The following is a 23,092-nucleotide window of genomic DNA, read 5'->3' as shown; positions in this document are numbered from 1 at the left end:
AAGAGGACAAAAAGAAGATTTCAAGAGGACATAAAGAAGATTTGCAAGGGACATCAAGGAGATTTAAAGAGGAGAAGAAGAAGATTTCAAGAGGACAAGAAGAAGATTTCAACAGGACATAAAGAAGATTTGATGGGGACATCAAGAAGATTTCAAGAGGACATAAAGAAGATTTGTAGGGACATCAAGAAGATTTCAAGAGGACATCAAGAAGATTTGCAGGGACATCAAGAAGATTTCAAGAGGACATCAAGAAGATTTGCAGGGACATCAAGAAGATTTCAAGAGGACAAGAAGAAGATTTCAAGAGGACAAGACGAAGATTTCAAGAGGACATCAAGAAGATTTCAAGAGGACAAGACGAAGATTTCAAGAGGACAAGAAGAAGATTTCAAGAGGATATCAAGAAGATGTGCAGGGACATCAAGAAGATTTCAAGAGGACAAAAAGAAGATTTCAAGAGGACATCAAGAAGATTTCAAGAGGACAAGACGAAGATTTCAAGAGGACAAGAAGAAGATTTCAAGAGGATATCAAGAAGATTTGCAGGGGACATCAAGGAGATTTCAAGAGGACATTAAGAAGATTTGCAGGGGACATCAAGAAGATTTCAAGAGGACATAAAGAAGATTTGCAGTGGACATCAAGGAGATTTCAAGAGGACATTAAGAAGATTTGCAGGGGACATCAAGAAGATTTGCAGGGGACATCAAGGAGATTTCAAGAGGACATTAAGAAGATTTGCAGAGGATATCAAGAAGATGTGCAGGGACATCAAAAAGATTTCAAGAGGACATCAAAAAGATTTCAAGAGGACATCAAGAAGATTTCAAGAGGACATTAAGAAGATTTGTAGAGGATATCAAGTAGATTTGCAGAAGGACATCAAGAATATTTCAAGAGGACATCAAGAAGATTTGCAGGGGACATCAAAAAGATTTCAAGAGGACATCAAAAAGATTTCAAGAGGACATCAAGAAGATTTCAAGAGGAGATCAAGTAGATTTGCAGGGGACATCAAGAAGATTTCAAGAGGACATAAAGAAGATTTGCAGGGGACATCAAGAAGATTTCAAGAGGACATCAAGAAGATTTCAAGAGGACATCAAAAAGATTTTAAGAGGACATCAAAAAGATTTCAAGAGGACATCAAGAAGATTTCAAGAGGAGATCAAGTAGATTTGCAGGGGACATCAAGGAGATTTCAAGAGGACATCAAGAATATTTCAAGAGGACATCAAGAAGATTTCAAGAGGAAAAGAAGAAGATTTGCAGGGGACATCAAGAAGATTTCAAGAGAACAAGAAGAAGATTTGCAGGGGACATCAAGAAGATTTCAAGAGGACAAGAAGAAGATTTCAAGAGGACAAGAAGAAGATTTGCAGGGGACATCAAGAAGATTTGAAGAGGACAAAAAGAAGATTTGCAGGGGACATCAAGAAGATTTCAAGAGGACAAGAAGAAGATTTCAAGAAGACAAGAAGAAGATTTCAAGAGGACAAGAAGAAGATTTCAAGAGGACAAGAAGAAGATTTGCAGGGGACATCAAGAAGATTTCAAGAGGACAAGAAGAAGATTTCAAGAGGACAAGAAGAAGATTTGCAGGGGACATCAAGAAGATTTCAAGAGAACAAGAAGAAGATTTGCAGGGGACATCAAGAAGATTTCAAGAGGACAAGAAGAAGATTTCAAGAGGACATCAAGAAGATTTGCAGGGGACATCAAGAAGATTTCAAGAGGACAACAAGGAGATTTGCAGGGGACATCAAGAAGATTTCAAGAGGACATCAAGAAGATTTCAAGAGGACATCAAGGAGATTTCAAGAGGACATCAAGGAGATTTGCAGGGGACATCAAGAAGATTTCAGGTAGACATCACTGTCTTTACCATCTACATGTAAATTTATATCTTTCTGATTTCTTTTCGTTTCCCCTTAGTTGGAACTAGATCTAGGTTATTTTATGTAAACATCAACTGTGTTGAGGCAAACAGAACAACAAAATGGGAACAAAATAAAGAAATGGACACTTGCGATTAAACTGATTTAGTCATATCAAGTGTTGATAGTTTTAACAAATTTGAGTTCGGCCATTTTAAAAAATGTCATGGTCCGATAAAAATTAATAAGAAAACAAATGGCAAAAATTGCAAAAAGAAATTCTCTAAAAAAAAATTGCTGATTCTGCGAATATATATTGTTGTAACCCTGCATTGCACCAGTGCTTGAGGTGCGCACTAGCGAACTAGCGAACGTAAACAGGAAGACACTAGAATGGAGAGAAGAACAGTGCATCAGGGATTGTGGTGCGCACTAGCGCACTAGTGAACGAAAACAGGAAGACACTAGAATGGAGAGAAGAACAGTGCATCAGGGATTGTGAAGAGTCTGACTGTTTGGGAAACTAAGAGGCCAACTTTTGTGCTGCCTGAAGGTTGTAGTAGGGACCTGGAGCGAAGCGGGGAAGGCTGTCGTTGGTCCTCATTCGGGTTAAGTAGCAAAGGACTGGTATACTTAGTAGTAAGACTCTGAGGAAGCTGAAGGATGTTATGTGTTTACCCTAGTGAATAAACACAACTATTTGTTTCCTGTTAATTAAACTGTGTTGAGTTGCATGCCTATTCGTTGAGTGCCTAACCTAAAGTTGCAACAATATGTATACATAGTTTGCAAGAACAATTTGTAACCAGTGTCTGTAACAAATACTCTGCTAGTTTGTTTTTTTAATGGGTAGACAATAGCTACATTGTTTTATCAATGAAAATAATTGATTTTCATTTTCTCAGTTAGACAAATTGGCCTATTGATTTATTTATATTTCTATGGTCTATTTCGGGGTCCCGCTATGTTTTAAAGGGAGGAAAGCGTGGAAACATCACTGTAAAAGTGATCCCTCGTTTATCGAGGAAGTTGCGTTTACAGAACCACCCGGGATAACCGAAATCCGCAAAATGGTTTATTTGTTTTAGTATTTATACACTATAAGATAAGATAAGATAATTTCACCGGTCCATTTAAAAGGAAATTCAGATTATCACTATAACAATAACAAGAGGCCTGTAGGCGCAAACGCAAAAAAAAAAAAAAAAAAATGCACACACGATAAAACGACCCAGAAAAATATAATGAACACTCCCTAGCCTCGTTTTTACGTTACATGAACATAGGTACTGTAGACTGTACTCTAATTACACTAAATACAATTATAAAACAAATAATCCATCGAAATGTCGAGGGATCAAGCATTGTGAAGTCCCACTGTTAAAAAACGTGAAGTCCCACTGTTTGCTAAGCGTAGGCTATGTGTCACCTCTTATGCCTGGGTGGAATCTTGTACACGCCATTTCTTCCACTTTCCTTTCTGGGATCAAGTGGAACTTTGTATCTTGAATCATTGTCGATGATAACACATAAATGAATGAAAGAAATAACCAATTAATTAATTATTTTTGTTTTATATAGAGACAGCAGGGCTTACTAAACTAAGGGGAGATAAGCCTTGTATAGAGAATGAGTTTGTTCTTTATCAATTTAAAATAAACATTATACTATACAAACTTCTGCTTTTATAAGTACTTGGATTGCTCAGTGGCTAACAAGTCGGCCTGCCATCGTGGAGGCCCGAGTTCGAATTCAGACTTCTAAAATGTTTTTTGAAAAGGCAGCACGGAAACCTTCTCCCAGATCCCCACCCCCACCCACACCCCATGGATCAACAAATGTGATTGCACCATAGAACACTGAGCATACTTTAAGCGTGAAAGTTGCATTAAACAAAATTTCCAATCACACAAATTGTTAGTCTAGAATACTCTAGATCTACTAATTAATTACATGATTGATTCGAAATTGTGTAATTTTACTTAATATAAAGAAGTCAAGTAAGGATCCTCTTTCAGACCTTGCGATGTAAAGGTTATATGTTTCTGTGGCCCACGGTTAACGAGGGTGTCATGTGGCCATCACAACGACCAACCACCTTTACCTTTTCCCAACTGTCTGGTACCCATTTGGGTGGACTTAGAGGCGCCCTAAAGATCTAGAAATTAAAAATCTCAGACTTCACCATGATTCGAACCCTGGACCTCCGGTTCGGAAGCCAATCGCTTTACCACTAACCACCTCGCTGACACAGTATAAACTTTGTTTAAATAAAAACACTATTTTTTTTTATTTTACCTTTTTATGATCTTCTATCTATCTTTTATTGTCTATCTTCTACCTATCTTTTATTATCTATCTTCTATCTATCTTTTATTATCTATCTTCTATCTATCTTTTATTATCTATCTTCTACCTATCTTTTATTATCTATCTTCTATCTATCTTTTATTATATATCTTTTATCTATCTTCTATCGATGTGGAGAAAATGGAAGCAACAGGTTTTCACTATGCCTCTAAGCCTAGGTCGCCTCTGAACAAATCCCTCCACAGCGAACCATGAGCTAACTACAGCCCCTAATCGCGATAATCTCCAAATAAAATTGATTGTGCTAGCTGCAGACAAGAATAAACGAAGCATTATTTGTGCGCATTTCTGATCAGATTTGTTTAGGGTTGTGAAAGTTTGCGTTGGAGATTATACCCATGCCCAGCTTGATAAGGTCTGCGTGTCTGATCAGAAACTCTGTTTTAATCCCTCATCAATATCATAAGACTAGCCATCTGTGGCTAGAGATTTCTTTGAGATTTACTTTTTCTTTTCCAGAACAAAATAACCTGCTCAAGTGCAAGTCGTCTGCTCACACTTCTCCTACACATAATACTTTTTAAAAGCTGATTCAGCTTTTTAGACGTCGGTTCAAATTAAAACTAATACTGTACAGTTCATGAAAGCAGTTCGAATTAAACGAAACCTTTTTGTCCCTTTAACATTTTATCAATCTTCAATTGGTTTTTTTTTTAAGAAAAAATATTTTTTGACGCCTCTTTCACAAACTCTTTGTTAGCCTGTAAATAAATTTTAAAAGTTTACTAAAACTATGACAGTATAAAACAGTTAAAATTTTATTTTTTCTTAAAAATTACGCTTCAAAAAATTAAAAATGTTTTTAAAAATGGAGAACTATACTATGATTTTTTTTTTATTTTTATGTAATAGTACACGTCTATCCATGGGCGTAGCCAGGATTTTTTTTTTTTTTTTGGGGGGGGGGGGGGTTGGCAGGGGTGAATTTTTTTTCTCCCCCCCCCCCCCGACCCCCCCCCCCCCCGGGCGAAAAAAAATTATATGTATTTATGTGTGTGTGTGTGTGTGTGTGTACATAATCTTTATTACATTCTGACCCTTCATTCTTTCGGAAGACGTTTATTGTGCCCTAGAATAGGTTCTTCCAAGAGTTAGTGAAAAAATTGTATATTCCCCGACATTACTAGCAAAGGGGTCTGGGGGAGCACTAGGAGCTCCCCCAGCGCGAGGCGAAGCACCGCCGCCAAGCACTATTTTTGATATTGAAAACCAACAAAATGCATATTCTGATGTATCTACAGTGCATTTTCCTGCTATTAAAAAGTTCTATTTCAAAAACTTAATGTGCTATTCTTACTGACTTAGACCCTCCCTCGTCGTTCGGCGCATTTGCCATCAAGCTGTTTCCATAAAATTGTGGACTCCCCGCCATTACTAGCAAGGGGGTCTGGGGGAGCGCCAGTAGCTCCCCAGCGCGGGGCGAAGCCCCGCCGCCAAGCACTATTTCTGGTATTGAAAGCCAACAAAATGCATATTCTGAGGTTGTCCATTTTAATGCTATTAAAAAGTTTTATTTCAAAAACCTAATGTGCTATTCTTACTGACTTAGACCCTCCCACGCCGTTCGGACCATTTGACGTCAAGCAGTTTCCATAAAAATCTGTCACTGGTAATGTCTGAAGCCTCTTCCCACCTACCATGATGACCTCCATGAATGAGTGGCGTCAAGTTGTACTAGGATATCATTGCAACTCTTCTTATGCGTAATTCATTTTGTCGGAGAACATGTCCCGCAAACCTCATGCGTCGTTCTCTCACAATCTTACTAAGGGGTCGACTCCCTTTCGGCATAGGATTTCCTTGATTTAGATCCGATCTCTATAACTGACTCCTGAAATCTGTCTTAGCCATCTTTGTTGAGCTATATTTAGTGTTTTTCGATTTCGGTAGATGACTATTCACTGCAGTTTATTAATGGAGCCCTGCCACTGGTAAAAATGTGTAACCTCTCTTGAATACGCTCTTGAAATTAAGTGACTGTAGTTTGCTTTAGATTTTATATCGAAAAGAGAAGTTTTATCGTCAAAATCTTCTGTTGGGGGTTTTCCACCTCAAAATGCTCTGTAGACTCAAAACCATCTGGAGGGGTTTTAAACTTTAAAAAAAAAAGCCATGTGTAGAAGAAACTCAAAACCCCCGATTGGATTGGCTACGCTCAAATAATTTTAGTGTGTAATTTGCTTTTTTTTATATTGAAGATGTATTTTTAGCACCAAACCCCTCTGAATGGGGGTTTAAACTCAAAACCCCTTTCGACAACGCTCATAGCATTTTGAGTGCGTAATTTGCTTTTTTTTTCTTACACTGAAGATGGCGGGGGGTTTAAACTCAAAACCCCTTTGACTACGCTCATAGATTTTAGAGTGAGTAATTTTCTTTTATTTATATTGAAGAGGTACTTTTTAGCTTCAAACTAAACTGGAGGGGAGTTAAAACTCAAAACCCATAGACTACACTCATAACATTTTTAGTGTATAATTTGCTTTTTTTTTTATTATTAAAAAAAAGAGGTATTTTTTACCTTCAAACCCCACTTCAAAACTGAGTCAAAACCCATTTAGCTACTCTCATAACATTTTGAGTGCGTAATTAGCTTTTTTTTATATTAAAGAGGGGGTTTATCGTAAATTTTGGACGGGGTTTTAAAATCAAAATCTTCCTTAACTGTGCTCTTGGAATTAGGGGATTTTCTTTTGCATTTTTTTTTTGTTTTGTTTTATAGAAGAGGATGAGTTAAATGCAAAAAACCCAGGTAGGGGGTTTAAAACTCAAAATCCCTGGTAGGGGGTTTTAAACTCAAAACCCCTAGTAGGGGTTTTTAAACTCGAACCGCTCTGGTAGGGGTTTTAAACTCGAACCCCCCTGGTAGGGGTTTTTAAACTCGAACCCCCCTGGTAGGGGGTTTTAAACTCAAAACCCCTTTGGTTGTGCTAGGGCAAGTGATGGTTTAGTATTAAAATCTCACCTAAAATAAACAAAATCAAAACAAAAAATCAGTCACTAAATTCCGACTCCCCAGGGGGGGGGGGTTTCATTTCGGAGGGGGGGGGTTGAACCCCAAGAACCCCCCCCCCCCCTGGCTACGCCCATGCGTCTATCTATTGTCTTTTAAGACGCAAAATAAATTTTTCCATTGTGTTACGTAACATGAAAAAGAAATAAAAACACTCGACCATTATGAAAAATCCGTGTAGCTGAGTTTAATGCTCAGCCAAGGATAACAAAGTGATATCATGGGATTGAAAGACTAAATACAATCCTGTTATTATAGTAATTGAATATGGGAGATAATTTTTGAAAAATATTACCTTTTAGAAAAACGTGTAATTACCTCCCTTGTAAATGTTTTGTTTATATAATTATACAAAATGGGGGAGGATAAATATTGGGAAAAAAAGGGTGGGTGGCTTTATTATAACGTGTAACTGTGTTGACGGTGTGTCTATGAGAGATCCTTTTTATGGGTGATTCCACTAATTTAACAACTAGATTCAACAAGAGCACTGGTAGGCCTACTACTAGACGACATATATAGGCCCTACATTAAACTGACATATATATTGAACTGCCATAAGGATTGTGTCACAAAGCCTTGTAGATCTATAATCTTCTACAGAGAACTGAAAACAAAATGTAAATCGCTGAGCTAATAATCACAAATATAGAGTTCAATAAAAAAATATAATTACTTCTTTGTATCAACGCAACAGTGGATTAAACCGAAACAATGGGCATAACAGCCTGCGTCTGTTGCAAGTTTTTAATTTTCCAAGATGGTCCTCACATTCTCAGACCGTAACCACTAGTCGATAACATTTTAGTAAATAGTTTTTAAATTCATAATTATTTTTAATGCGTTGTTGGTAATGACATTCTGTTTTGTTGGGTATTAACGAGTTGGTTGTAAAGCCGATTAACTGACAAAAAAAAAAGAGCGTCTCTAGTTTGAATATCTTAGGAACAGTCAGTGCCGTAATTAGAATTGAAAAGATTGAAAGCTGTTTGAGATATTTGGGATTTGTTTTTGGTGCCCAGTCCAGAGAATATATTTGTCATTGTTAAATATTTCTTGGGGGCGCTTATAGCTTGTGTTACCTATAAGTAAATCTAACCTTGGGGACAGTGACCCTTAAGTCCGGGTTATAGGAATTTAGTCCATTTAGATATCTGACATGTTGATATCTGACCAATACTATATCCGAGTAGTTAATATCTGACATATTTAGATATCTGACATCTTGACATCTTACTTGTATTAGATCGGAGAAGCTAATATCTGACATATTTAAATATAGGCCTATCATGTTGACATCTTATCTGTATTAGATCAGAGAAGTTAATATCTGACTTATTTGTATAGCTGACATGTATTGACATCTGACATGTTTGATATCTGAGTGTTGACATCTTTCGTGTTGATATCTGACATGTTTTGCGAAGGGAGGGTCGTTAATTGGTAAGTACGGAAACAGGTCACTTTCAACTAGTTGTCCAATGTGCTTTTTTCTTTCAGAAGTTAATCAGACTCCAAGCAAGTTTGAGATCATAAAACTGGTGAAACCTACTGTCCTCATGTGTGGTAGTATATGAACCACTGCATTGATCCGTCTGTAAATAAATGGTGACAGCAGTTGGTTGATTTAGAAACTGCACAATATTGTTTTCTTTTTATTAGCCTCCCCCCTTCGGCCCTTCCCACCACACAAACTCAGACACAAACATACCACCATCCAGACACTTTATAGGTCACTGAAGGGTATACTGTATGGATATGTCCTAAAAGTACATATTTTCTTAACAAAACACAACGCTAAGTGTTCTGGAGAAGTCAAGTTAATTCTCTATTCGTTAGTTTATCATCTTCTGATTCGCCCCCCCCCCCTTTTTTATTTATTTCTGTTGTTGCGAAATCTCTGATGCAGTTATGTAAATAGAACTGTGGGTGTCAACCTTTGGGTCACGACCCCTTGGCCTTGAGAGTCAAAATGACAATTCGCCAGGGGTGGCTTAAGACCATTTGAAGATTATTTTTTTCTGTCTGAGTAAGGTGAGTATTTGGTAGAACAATTTAAAAGATAGGCACCCTTTAGACGTAGCGAGACGAAGGTTGGCCTAACCTTTGTGCCGGCGAAGTTGATGCTTAGGTAGCCTATCTATCAACTGTAGCATGGTGTGTCGACTATCTTCAAGATCTACAGTTCTTTGAAATGGTCGCATTTCATAATGTGTAAAGCAGACACATTTTCTTTTATTCTGTGTGCATTTCATCATGTGTGTCAGTCATGTTTATGCGGTGGCAATTTAGGACTGGGTCAATTTAGAACCATTAACTTTGTACATTGAAAAAAAAATCGAAGATTGGAAAGCAGAGCATCTCGAAATATCATTAAAAGGCCTGTAGACTGATGAGAATTAGTATAACATTTTTCAATCGAGATATAAGTAAAAGCACTACTTGATCAATCCGACAATCGAGTCTCTAATTAAAAAATCTAAATCTTCGGACTACAACAATTTTATTCCAACTGTCCTGCTTTTGTGCTACCGGCAGTTTTAATATATCTCATCCATCAACCCTTGAAACACTAGCAGATTCTAAACGAGACTGTAGCTTATATACCTAACTTCTTCATCTGTCATATCACATAAGATGTGAGCCTACATTCCCATCTGAGATCCACGCTACTAACAATATCGATAGGCCTATAGATTCTATGAGATCTATATGAGTCTATTTGTGCACCAGAGGCGTGCCTAGCACGGGGCATCAGGTAATGAGGGTCATCACATTTTCCGCCAGTATGTAATATCAAATAACCTACTGAACCCGTGATTCCAATGGGTGTTCCGGCCATAATAAACAATATAAAGCCTGGGAACAAATAAACAAGTCTGTCATTGAAAGAAATTCTATCCAAGGCAAAAGATGGTCGACAGATCATGTGTGGTACCCCGGCGATTCAATAGATAATAATGGATAGGTGACGAGAACATATTTAAAATAATTACTTATTCATAAATTCATTTAAACAATTATGTAGTTTCTCTTACAACTGGACATCGCCCCACTGTCCGCACCCTCCTGACCATCTCAAGGGTTAAATGCCTAAGGGCCGACAACTACATTCTAGATCTAGTAAGATTGCTACATAATCTAGATATGTTGAATAGCTTAAAATTTGCAAGAAGAAAAAGTTTCCATTCAACGTGAAAGCTTTGTAATAGAACGCCAATAATTTTACCAGCCCTTATTAAAAAAGTTGTCGTCTTAGATTGTACTAACTTATTGATTAAGAAATACAAGTTTGATGACATCATGAATGAATCATCGCCTCATGAATTTTTTCCCGTACACAGTGCGCAAGCGCAATGACATTCTGGTACGGGCTTTCACTAATCCAATATGGCGCCCATCATTGAGAAGGAAGACAAGATGGGCAACTTCAATGAGGAAAGCAGTACTGATGATTCAGAAAATTTATGGTTGGTTTATGCAGGAAAGCGTGCAGCTTACTTAATTACGCAAAATAGCATAGTGCATTGGGTGGCGTTTTTTGAGTACTGAACTGATCACACAGTCTTGTTTTAGTCTAGTTCAATAAGTCAATTCAATAAATAATAAAAATAAAATTAATAAAAAAAAACCTCAATAACAATCATTGTTACAATCATACAAAGTAACAATGTCTTCGAATTTCGGTAAAGTCTTATAATTTTAGAGTACTTTACTTGACTATCTTTAGATCTAGACATCTATTCTTTTTTAGTTTAGTCTAGTTTGTTATTAATGAAATTAATGTTATGTCACTTTGTCTCAAACTACTCAAATACTGGGTCTGGTAGAGTCTGGATTACTGAGATTACTCACTGATTGATCTTTACTTAGACTTAGTTAGACACCATAGAGTGCCATAGACTCAATTCTCTATAGTTATATCTAGTACTAGAGTCTAGTAGTAGATTTCTAGAGATAGGATCTAGATCTACATTTTTTTCTCCACAATCTCATTAACTGTGACTCATTCTCACACATCACTGAAACTGTCTCAACTGTCTGTGTCTGAGAACTGGCTCAAGACTCTGTCACTCAGTCTCTGACAGACTGAAATAATGAGAATCACAATATTTCTTCATTTAGTCAAAAAGCACTTTAAACTTTTTTTTTAGTGCTATCATTTAAATGCAAGGCTCAGTCTGTTTATATTGAAAGTGCCAAAAAAAGGATGGGGGTCTGGCAAAAAAAAAAAAGAGGCAAAATAAAAACAATTCATTTTAACCATTTTAATTTATATAATTATCCAGATCTAGACATCTAAAGAAATGGTTAGAACTTTGTTTTTAAGCTGTTTTGTTTTGTTTTCTTTAGACATAGGCCAGGGGAAGTTTAAATTACTTTGACATTCTAAAGGTTTCTAAAGGAAATGGCTAGATGAAGTGAAGAATCACATTCTTTCAGTTAATGTACAAATTAAATAATTTTTTTTAAGGGTTATAAATGCTTTGGCCATGTTATTAGATGAACATTATTAGCTAAATCAGTTTTAATTATTTTTGTTGTTAGGACAATCATTACATTTATTAAATAGTTAACAATTTTGTTTGTTTCAGGGCGGATATACTTAGTGAAGTGCAGTCAGGCTCTGCATCTAAATTACCAACTACTAGAACTGTTTTGGTATTAGGTAATTGCCACATCTTATATTTTCTGATTTTAAAGTTGACTTAGAAAGACATTCCATAATTAATTATGAATAAATTAGATTGTATGAATGGTGTTGTGCCTTTTTAGAAAGTATATATATGGCAACCTAAAGTGTGAAAGTTAAAGGAAACACGTAATGTAAGTGTATGATTGAAAAAGGAAAAAAAAGTGAGTGTTTGTGGTTAAAAAGAATCAAGTCAATCTAAAGTATTTTGATGTAAAAAAGGGAAGAACAATGTAATTAGTATTCAAGAAATGTTCAAGTCATGGGGGGGGGCTGTTGTGGTGTTGCACTTTAACATTGCTTATTTTGTTTTTTCTTCTTATACGTTTAAGATTTTGTGTTTTGTCCAGGTGATAATGATTCTGGAAAAACAACATTGATTGCTAAATTACAAGGCTTGGAGGAACCAAAGAAAGGATCAGGTTTAGAATACTACTACATTGACGTCAAAGATGAGTACAGAGATGGTGTGTATAGTTCAAACTTGAATTATCTCAATTTTATATATATATATATATATACTATATTCAACCATGTATTGAATGGTCGTTTGTTAGAATAACCAACAGTTTGGAATTTGAATCACACACCAAAGGAAATTTTTATTGTAAAACTCAGTAGCTTCTTCTCTTAAAAAACCCTTACATTTGAAACTATCGATGTTCCAAAGCTGCTTTTAACATGTTGTACCTGGGAGTTTGGGGTGGATGGTTTAAAGATCTATGCCTTTTACAGCTTTATATGTCTAACGCAATCTGTATACTAAAATATAGAGCATGTTGAAATCCTGATTTACCTTTGACTTGATCATACTTTTTTATTGATATATTTTTAAAAAATGAGGGGTGAAGAAGAATTTTTTTAAAAATCCATTAAAACAGTGATAAAAAATTTGCTTTTGATTTATTTATTTTTTAAATCTAGGAGTTGACTTTATTTTTCTTGCATTGATATTCTAATATGAAATATTTTAATTAACCTTAACATTTTGTTTAAATATCAGTTTGAGTTTTTGTTTTTAAATGTATTCATAACCACTTTTGACTGCATTTATCACCAGAGCAAGCAAGGCTTAATGTTTGGGTGCTGGATGGGGACCCTCACCACACAGGATTACTGAAATACGCTTTAAAGGAAGACAGTTTTAGTGACACTCTAGTCATGTTGGTGGTTTCCATGGCCCAGCCTTGGGCCCTTCTAGAAACACTGACCAAGTGGGCTGATGTATTGAGGGATCATGTAGATAAGTTGAGAATTCCAGCTGATAAATTACAAGAATATGAACAAAGTTGTAAGTTTAAACTTATACAATAATATTTTTATACGGGCATATCATGATAACTAAGTTTAAAACTTATCAGAATGCTTATAAATCGCAAACATCCCCAGAAAACCTCATCTTTATGTCTCCATGGAATATATACTTAGACTTAAATCCTCTTGCACCATTCTTCACATTGGGAGGGGGTGGGGCAAACTGTAATGTAATGCTGTTTTTTTTAGAAATTGGGGATAAACAGGTCAGAGTTGCTTGCCCCACGTCCAACACTTCCCGTATGAGCTATTTATGTAAATTGAACTTTTTAAAAAACTATCAGTGTTTAATTTTTTTTTTCTAAAATTAATCAAGAACGGCGTTTTATATTATGTAAACTATAAATGATAAGCCTATGTGGTCGCAGAGTGGTTAATTGCTTTTTTTCCAATCTTAGTGTTTTGATTTCTAATCTGAGTGAAGGGAGTGGTTTCAGGATCTTTTTGGGCATCCATTATCCATCCAGCTCTATCCAGTATCTGTGAAGCTAGTACTCAAATAGGTACCTGAATTTAGTTGAGGGGAGAAGATATAGAGGGTTGAGTACTGCAAAGTGTGGATAGTCAGATGCATTAGTGGTTTTCCCATTGATGTTGTCAGTTGTCATGGGCTGACTACCTCTATGTTTTTTTTTATTGATAAAGCAAAACTAAGTAGAATTCAACTTTTCATAATTTAAAGTTAACGAAATATCAATTTTGTTTAATATGGTCTTTTTAATTTAATAATTGCTTGATTATTACTCCTAGGTAGCCAAATAAACTAGCTTACTTTCATCAATAATAATGAATAGTATAGTGATTCTATCCATTCTAAATGTTTTCCTTTTTTTTTTTTCTGTGCAGTAATCAGGGTTTATCAGGCCTACACAGAACCAGGTGATGGGCCAATAGCAACTCAAGGCCCACCCAGAGGTGATATTAATCCACTTCATCCACCACCTTCAGGGTCTGAAGAGGAAAGTGTACTACCTTTAGGAGAACTGACACTATCCAAAAATTTAGGCATACCTATTGTAGTTGTTGTTACAAAGGTGAGATAAGTTTCTAATCAAAGTTTCTTTCTATATGCTAAACCTTCTTTGTAGGGCAGTGCTAATATATTTCACATTTAGATTAATATAGTAGATCTTTCATTAATCTGTCTCTAAGTATCACAGAAAAAAGAAAGTAGAAATACTTTTTTTTTCACTGCCGTTCAATCAAAGATAGAATAAAGTACAAAATAGTCAGGATGTGTCTGTAGTTGGTCAATGGTAATGCCCTGCCACAGTTGACATAGTATTTAAACCACTAAGAAGCTTATGATTATATCTACCTCTTGTACCCTAAATACATATATTAGAAATATGAACAAAGAAGCGTATCTTTCTGAAAATCATTAATTTCTCTTGTAAAATGTATGTCCACAACATTTTCTGTGCAACTTGTTAACTTCTAGCTGCATTTGCTAGGAAGTGAACTCATGAACAATGTTAAGTAAATTTTGAATGTGGCTATTATTATTTAGTTCATTTCTTTGAACATTGAGCAAATTCAAAACCTCTATTAACTCTTTTATTTCCTTGACTATCTTCCACAGAGTGATACAATATCAATGTTGGAAAAAGACTTTGATTATAAAGATGAACATTTAGATTTTATTCAACAACATATTAGAAAGTTCTGTTTAAAGTGTATCCTTTTCAAATATTATTAATACATGTTGTATATGTTTTTTTTTTCTTTTTTTTTGTGACACCATTTGGTGGCTTAGTGAATAGTTCTCAAAGGTTGCTAGACTTCCTTAACTGTGTACCTCAGATGGTGCAGCCATGTTTTATACATCAGTAAAAGATGAACGCAATTGTGATTTGCTGTACAGATATTTGGTGCATAGGATTTATGGCTTTCCTTTCACATCCCCTGCTCTAGTGGTAGACAAAGATTCTGTCTTTGTGTAAGTGTTTTTGGGCATAGTGCTACCTCCTATCATAAAATGTCTAAACATTTACTTTATAAAGTTATATTTTGAAATTCAAGTTGCCTAAAATAACTCAATGTTAAACATATTACAGTCACATTCATTTATATTTACCTTGTGTGAGGTGAATTGTAACATTTTCTGAAGTCTTTTTTTTTTTTTCAAACCACATATTAGGAATTTTATATTAGTTTCAGATCTTGTAATGCATACATTGAATGTTAGCTCTTCTTTTCAGGCCATCTGGATGGGACAATGAGAAGAAAATTAGTATATTATATGACAATATGACCAGCATGAAACCAGATGATACTTTCGAAGACATCATTACCAAACCTTCTACGCGCAAGGTTTGTACACTGTCTTTAATATTTGTGTACACACTCAGGTTTGAAGGGCTTATGTTCAGATGTAATGGGAAGTAAGAAACAAATTTACTTCACAGAAAGGACAAGATAAAGCTTGTCAGATTTGGACCAATAATTCTAGATAATAAAAAATACCAGGTGAGTCTAAAAGCTTCTTAGGATTCGTTTGGATAGAAAGTTCTTTGAAAAGTCCATTTGAGAAATTTTAGAAGAAAAAAATCAAGTTAGTTAATCAGTCAGTTTTGAGATTTCTTCACTGCCCCAATTCATACTTTGATATAAGGATATTATAATAATAATTTAACTTTTATGATGCTGCTAACAAACACTCACGGCGCTATGGGGACATAACAAACATTAACATCAGAGTAAAAATGGCAAAAAAAATCTCAATAAGTTTTAATCAGGTAGGTCTTAATGTTCTTGAATTTAGTGAAGTATGCTGTTTGTCTGAGCTCAGTGGAGATCAAGTTCCAAATCTTTGGTGCATATATTGAAAATGCCTGCAAATGTAACTTAAGAAAGTTCAACACAAGTAGAAGCATTGAGTCCATTTGATGCAGCGCTCTCTGAGATACATATGGTTGTGAATTGTTATTGAGTATTAGTTATTACTTGATATTCTTTATGAATAAATCTGAGCTGCATTAAACAAGGTGAAAACAAAACCTTACTTCAATGTTTTCATTGTTGTACAAAGTTGTCTACTCTGGTACTGCAACAGGATCACCGATCAGTAAGACAGTATTTTATTGTTACATTGATAATTACATATTAATTTTGAAATGTTCCTTTTTTTCCCCACATATGTAAGTTGCTATGATCAGAGCTGTGATTTGTTAATCGGTCAATCCTTTATTATTTCTTGTTTTTCTAGGTTGTCCAGCGAGATGCTGAGGTTACTGCTGAAGATGATCAAGCTTTCCTCGCCAAGCAACAGTTACAATTATCTAAACAAACAGCGACTCCAGGAACTGGAACCCCACCTCCTGCAGCTGCTGTATGTACCCATTGTCAAAATGTTGTTTTTTTTAAATTCAGCTTCAAAATTGATATTGTCTTTATAATTTTTTGTTTTGTGTGTGTGTTACCAGCAAGAGTCACCAGTTCCTAGACTTCAGAGGCCACAAGTACACAAAACTCCTGAGAGGTCTCCAGCACCTGCCAATGCTGGCACACCTGTGCGTGGAAAGGTAATAAATAGTTGTACTTCACAAGCATAATAACATACCTGAACAAAAAAAGCAGCAAACTAATTTTGGGTATTCTTTAGAAGTGTGTGGCTGAAAAGTGCCAATTTGTCAAGATGTGAAACACTCATCAATGAAATAATGATGATAGTTGGCTTCAGTAAATATTTCTTATTACATCTAAGTGAAACAATCACCCACTATTAAAACACTACATTAGAAACCACTTCTAATGAACACCTTGATCTGTACTCTTAGCTACTCTTTTATTTTATTTTTTAAATGTTTTAAAAAGATGAATTCCATTTTCTGACAGGATGGCAAACCACAGGCTGGGAACACGACAGAAGGAATGCTGGCAAACTTTTTCAACAGTCTTTTGAGCAAAACTCCTGGACAACCAGGGCCTAGTAAGTTGTTTTTGTTTTTAGTAGTGACAAAAATCTTGTCACCAGCCCTTGGAGTCTCTTAACTTTCACCATGTGGGAACATAAGTCATTTATTTCAATTCATTTCACTCGGTAGTTAAGTCGGGTTGACAGTGGGGTGTCTTGGCACTAACTTGCTATCTCATTCATCTCTCCAAAGATGTAGCGTCAATGACAGGAGCCGAGCACATTGGTATGATTTAATTTTATTGGCTAGACCTGTGTCTGTGTAAACGGACTGTATTGTGGCTATTTTTTTTTCTTCCTGGGTTTCTTTTTTTATTTTTTTTTCAAAACTATACATTGAACTCCACACTAAAGCCTTAGTTATGTCACAGTTTTGTTATTTATTTAATGGAAGTACTTATGGTTACACACACACATTGAAACTTTAAGGAACAATTTTTATCATGAGTTTACCCAGTCTCATTATCTATTTGAACACGAATAATTTGAGTTTGAACATTTGAAATAGCTATTATTTCACTTAGTTGCTTAACTATTTTTATATTCTTTTTCATAATCTTTTGAATCTAAGAGTTGTCAGCTAAATGTCATTCATTTTTAAGTCATATTGAAAGCATTGTATTTAAAAAAAAAAAAGTTAAAAAGCATTTATTTGAAATAGATTTTGTTGAATAATCAGAAGTTAACTTCTAGTCAATGGAATGTTTCAAAGTGAATCATTTTTAGCAAAAGTTGTAAAAATATGTTTAAGTATACATTTAATATGCATTATTATAAAGTTATTTTTTGTGTTATTTTATATTTTCCTAGTCTTTAGTGTGTCAAGTTACAGAATTTTAACTTGGGAAAATATCTTGGGTATTTCACTCTTTAAAATAAAAATGGCATTAAAAAAAAAAAAACAAACACTTAAAACTCAAAATAATATTTTCATGATTGATATCCTTATGTGGGTAATCTTGACATATTTTTGAAATGGTTATGGCCTAGTTGAATGAATAGTTTCTATAAATTTAGTCTTTCAAAAAAAAAATGTTCATTTGCTTGTTCATTATATTGAACTATTTGAAAGAGACATTTGGGTATCTTTGAGAGTTCTTCTTTGACTTTTATTTTGGTCCTGACAATGTGACTGTGTAACCATATAGTAGAACCTCAACTTATTCTTCTGTTTTAGTTGCAGGATGGTGTTTGAATAATCTATACACTTCCTTTTGTTTTTATTTTATTACTTTCTTTGTAAGTCAGTGTTAGCCAAAGTAAAATGGGATTTTTTTGGGAGGTCAACAATTGCACAAAGCAACTTTCATTGCCTAATATAAGTCAACTATTGTTTTTTTTCCCATTCTCAAAATTTAAAGGATTTTGTAATGAAACCTGAAGCTCTCTTCAAAGTGGGGTTTAATTTAATCTTTGAGAACACTGACATCAATTATGTATCAATGGATTTACAATAGACCATCACAATCTCTCTTTTCAGACAAGGCTGCTGTATCTCGCGATGCGGCAGCAGAGTTGGAGAGAATGACGAAAGGAAAGAAGTCCATTGACACCAACAACACATCAACAGACTCTGCAGAACCCCAGTCTTGATGACTTTATCCATCTCATCTCTCTTTTTTAGGTTCCAATTTTATCTAATTTAAGTCAGTTATGAACCGTAATGCATTTTAATGTTGGTCCCAGCGCTGTTTTCCTTCACTCAGAGAGTATAGGTGATCTTCAATTTTTATTTTCTTTATTGCATACAAAAAATTTTTTTTAGAGCTCAAATTAATTAGTCAATTTTGTTATTGTCTTTCTATGAAAGCCATTTTTTTTTTTTTGTGTGCTGAAATATTTGAAAACAGTTGAAGCTTTTTACTGACTTTGCCCCTTCATTTTGCTCATCCGTTTTTTTGTTTTTTTTTTCCATTGACATCAGTGTTCATTCCCAGCTTGAGGGACTGTTTCAGATGATTTTGATTTAATTTATACACTATAGTAATTTTATAAGATATATATATATAGCCGTAAATAACAATATACATCAAAGAAGTAACTGTGCCATTTGTTTTCTTAGTGCCCTGCATATACTTTTCAGCAAGCTTATTGTATGGTTCAATCCAGTATCTTTTTTTTTCAGTTGTTAAAGGTGTAGATATCTCAAGTTATTTATGGTATATCTTAGTTTTCATTTAATTTAACCATTGCTTAGGTTTTTCCATGAATGATCCAGGAGCTGTTCATTCTAATAGATGACCAAGTTGCCAGGGAATCTTATGCCGATGTACATATGTATACGACGTCTGATCATTAGATGTACTTAGTCATTGTAGCTTTGTAATAACCAATGCATAAACAAACATAAAACAGTATGGCCCATTTGGATTCACAGAATATGCTAATGGGCAGTGTCTTCCTCATTGGCATCTTTTTTTTTTTTTCTGTTCATTTCAAAACCTAGTCTTGTTTTGTGGTTTGTTTTTTTTTTTTGGTGAGATTTTAGTTTTAAATTTAACTTTTTTTTAAAAGTAGATTTCCCCTCCCCCTTTATCTTTTTACTTTTCTATGTATTTATAGTCTTTCATTGAGACTCCTCCTCCAAGCTATGTCCTTCTGTCTCTCTTTGGTGGAGGGTAGGATGCTTTGGCATTATTGCAGCTGGTGAATGAAAATGGACTTGATACCTATACATAGGATTCATTGGTTTTGTGTGGATGGAAGGCAGTGTGTGATCCTGATGTGATAACTGGGGCGGGGGGTGGGACTAAAAACCTCTTGTTTTGTTGTTGCCGATGTATTCCCAAGTGGTTGTCCATTGTAAATATTAATGTCTCATAGTTCTTTGACGCCTCCCCCCTCAGTTTTTTTTTCATTTTTTGTGGTTTGAAAGCCGCTGAAATCTGATGAGTGTTGCTGATAGGATCTTTCTTTTGTTCAGTGTCTGTTGAAGATCACTTGTGAAATACTCTTGTATTTATTGGTCTTATCAATAGATAGATATCATTCCTATCATCTCTCTGTAAGAGAATGCATGTCTTGTGTTTATCTGTGTTGCATCATTCTGAAATCATTTAAAAGTGAATTTGATGTAAGTAATTATTTCATTGACTAAATTGATAAAAAATCCCTGAGATTAAATTTGAAGCAGATATAATTTTAAATGTAGATCTCATTTAAAAAAATGTTTATTCATCGTCTCAATGAGGTTGCCAACTGTTTAGTATTGTTTTATCTTAGCTTTAAAGTAAATAAATTGCTGAATAACCTCTATTGTCATTTTTCGAAAGTTAAAATTATAAATGTGCTCTTTTTTTTTCCCCCCATTCAGGTGATTGTAATTGCTTAATCTTGCACCCAATTGTAGTGGCTTGCTAAATATACAGGTTTCTTTCTAAAGTAGTATCACACATGACAGTGATTGGGAAAAGTCACATTATTATCTTTCATTTTCCCCCTCATCTTATCACACATCCACTTGCTTATACAAAAAATGCCAAAAAAAAAACCCAACTAAAACTGCATGCCATGTTTACTTGTAGTGACTCAGTATCTATTGTGTTAATGGACCATGTAATTTTGTTGAACAAAGTCTCTGAATGAAGGTTCTTTGTGAAGTGTCATTTCAAACCTTTCATTTTGGTTCTGTCTGAGTGTAAAGTGCAAGCTGGGTTTTTCTCTCCTACTTGTGATTAGAATGTTGGTAAGAAAAAAATTGTAAATTATTTTTGTTTTGTTTTTATGTATAATATTTTTTAATTTGACGACTGGTTGACAATAATGTAAGATACTGAGTGATGAGTAACGCTATATAAATATATATATACATATAAATAAATTGAATGCATGTGCATACTTAGTATCCAGGAATGTGTGAAAAAATTATTTTTTTTCTAGTTACAGTGAACCTTGTTATAATAAATTTTATAGGACAAAGGTTTGATTTTTCTAATTATTCAAAGATGGATAACTATGTAGCTAAACTTGAGAAGTTTAAGATGAATCAGAAAGGTGGAACTTCGAGGTGCACTGTGTAAACATTGATATAAAGTTTGCTAGAACAGGGATTCACTGTATTTTTATTCATATTTGTATATTGTCTTGATGCTGTTCTGTGCTATTGATTGATCTATTTAGTCATTTGTGCTTAACTCTGTTATAGCCAAGACTTGTGATGTCTGCAATACAAATCATTTCAGAATCCATTTGAAAGGATGGTGGGGGCTGCTTTTGACTTTTGTATTATCACATCATTTCCAGGACACTTTTTTTTTCTCTTGATCTAGAAATTTAATTTACCATTTAAATAAAAGATAGAAGAAATAATTGTTAAACCACACAATATGAGTCAATTAAAATTAATTTTGGTGGTTGGGAAAGGGGGGGTGTCAAGATATTTACATAATAAACAATGTAAAGAAAATGAGTGGATTTTAAATGTCATTTTAGCAAATATTTCACCTCTCTCTGTATTAATTTCTTATGATATTGATATGTTTTTGTTACAATGTGCGCTTTTTGTAGGCTGAATGATTTGTGAAAAAAAAAACACTTTCTTTTGTGGTTGCTTTTTTTTTTTTTTTGGTCCTGGATCAAAGAAACATAAGACACTTTTTATTTGAAAACAAAAAGAAAGAAAAACAAAGACACTTGAAATAATTTTATTCCTTTGCCATTGTCTTGATCTTTGTACTTTAATTTATTGGCTGAGGTGCACATCCATCATTGACATGGGGCGTAGTACACAATGAGCTTATGCAGTTCAGAGTAATTGTACCATTTTGTGTTGATGATTACAAGTCCTAGCCTCCACAGCTTGCCTAAGCAACTCATCAACTGACATTTTTTTAATTTGAAGCAAAAATTGTGATCCCATGTGGAAAGTGAAAAGCACCATTGAAAATAAAGCCTTTAGAAGTAGATTATTGAAAAAAGGATTGAATCCTTTGTTCCTTTGATGTAGGCTTACTGCCATTAAGTCAACTGAATGACATGTTGATTTGCTTGAACAAGTTGTCGAGGCCATCAGGCTGACTTGAAACAAAAGCCTCAGCACTTGTGCAATAAAAGATTGAAAACATTCTCTGGGATGAGTTTTTGTTAATCTTACCTTTACTGTTTGTTGATAAAACCATGTTTGCATTTAGTACCAGTATAGGTATTTTAATGATGTAGGTCAGTGGTCATCAAACATACAAAATTATAGAGCTTTTTTCTTTGCTTAGTAAGACATTTTTATGGGGAAAAAATTTGAATTATTTAAAATTACAATCTCTAGCTTAAATTAACTAATGGTACTTAGTGTTATAACAAGTTATATTATATAAGCGGTATCCTTAAAAAATACAAATACTTAACTTATGTGCATAATGGCCTTCCATTTCCTTAGAAAAGTATTTATTTTAGGCATGACTCCAAATTCCATTGATAAGCTAGTTTACTAAAAGTTCATTCCTGGAAATGATTAATTGCAATAATTAGTGTAGGCTCAACTAAAGAAAAAAAACAGCAAACTGCAAATTTCTTCAGTTGTATAGTGAGTCAGGAATACTATTCAAGGGGTAAAAGTCTACATATCTACCAATGTTGTTGTCAACTTAATTCACATTTATTCAGCAAGAGCTCTAAATCCAGCACAAATTTTTAACTTCACCACAATTCTTTTTTTTTTTTAATCCAGCAACTGCTTTTCAAAGATACCAATATCTATACCAAAGGGCCGAAAAGTATTTGTTACTAACAAAGGCTAATGTTTATTTGCTGTTTCTAAAGTCTTTGAACCTGCAGAGAAAAGCTTCATAAATATTTAACAGGGTTGTTCTGAAATAGCATGTCACTATTACAATTATTTTCTTGACAATATTTTACTAGTTAATGAAAAGTGAATTAGAGTTTGTCTTCCCAAATCTTTATACCAAAGTGAC

The 23,092-nt window shown here is 34.5% G+C and overlaps 2 protein-coding genes across 3 annotated transcripts; both read left to right on the top strand.

Moving 5' to 3' along the window:
* The first annotated feature begins 761 nt into the window (after positions 1 to 761).
* LOC129927142 (uncharacterized) lies at positions 762 to 1,901 on the top strand. The gene has a single exon (XM_056034379.1). It carries the CDS (start codon positions 762 to 764, stop codon positions 1,899 to 1,901), a length of 1,140 nt encoding a protein of 379 aa, XP_055890354.1.
* Positions 1,902 to 10,615: 8,714 nt separating this feature from the next.
* LOC106061752 (cytoplasmic dynein 1 light intermediate chain 2-like) lies at positions 10,616 to 22,253 on the top strand. Of its 2 annotated transcripts, XM_013219955.2 has the most exons (13): positions 10,616 to 10,733; positions 11,859 to 11,932; positions 12,307 to 12,423; positions 13,017 to 13,247; positions 14,117 to 14,304; positions 14,853 to 14,946; positions 15,074 to 15,209; positions 15,472 to 15,583; positions 16,479 to 16,601; positions 16,696 to 16,794; positions 17,108 to 17,201; positions 17,380 to 17,412; positions 18,667 to 22,253. In XM_013219955.2, exons 1-13 carry the CDS (start codon positions 10,654 to 10,656, stop codon positions 18,777 to 18,779), a joined length of 1,494 nt encoding a protein of 497 aa, XP_013075409.1. In that variant the 5' UTR covers positions 10,616 to 10,653; the 3' UTR covers positions 18,780 to 22,253. The 2 variants fall into 2 exon arrangements, with proteins under 2 accessions (XP_013075409.1, XP_013075410.1); XM_013219956.2 differs by lacking the exon at positions 17,380 to 17,412.
* Positions 22,254 to 23,092: the final 839 nt, after the last annotated feature.

This window comes from Biomphalaria glabrata, chromosome 7 (genome assembly GCF_947242115.1).
Source record: "Biomphalaria glabrata chromosome 7, xgBioGlab47.1, whole genome shotgun sequence".
In the NCBI taxonomy this organism is placed as follows: domain Eukaryota; kingdom Metazoa; phylum Mollusca; class Gastropoda; family Planorbidae; genus Biomphalaria; species Biomphalaria glabrata.
Note: the sequence above shows the minus strand (reverse complement) of the source record. Positions and strands in the feature narration are given on the sequence as shown.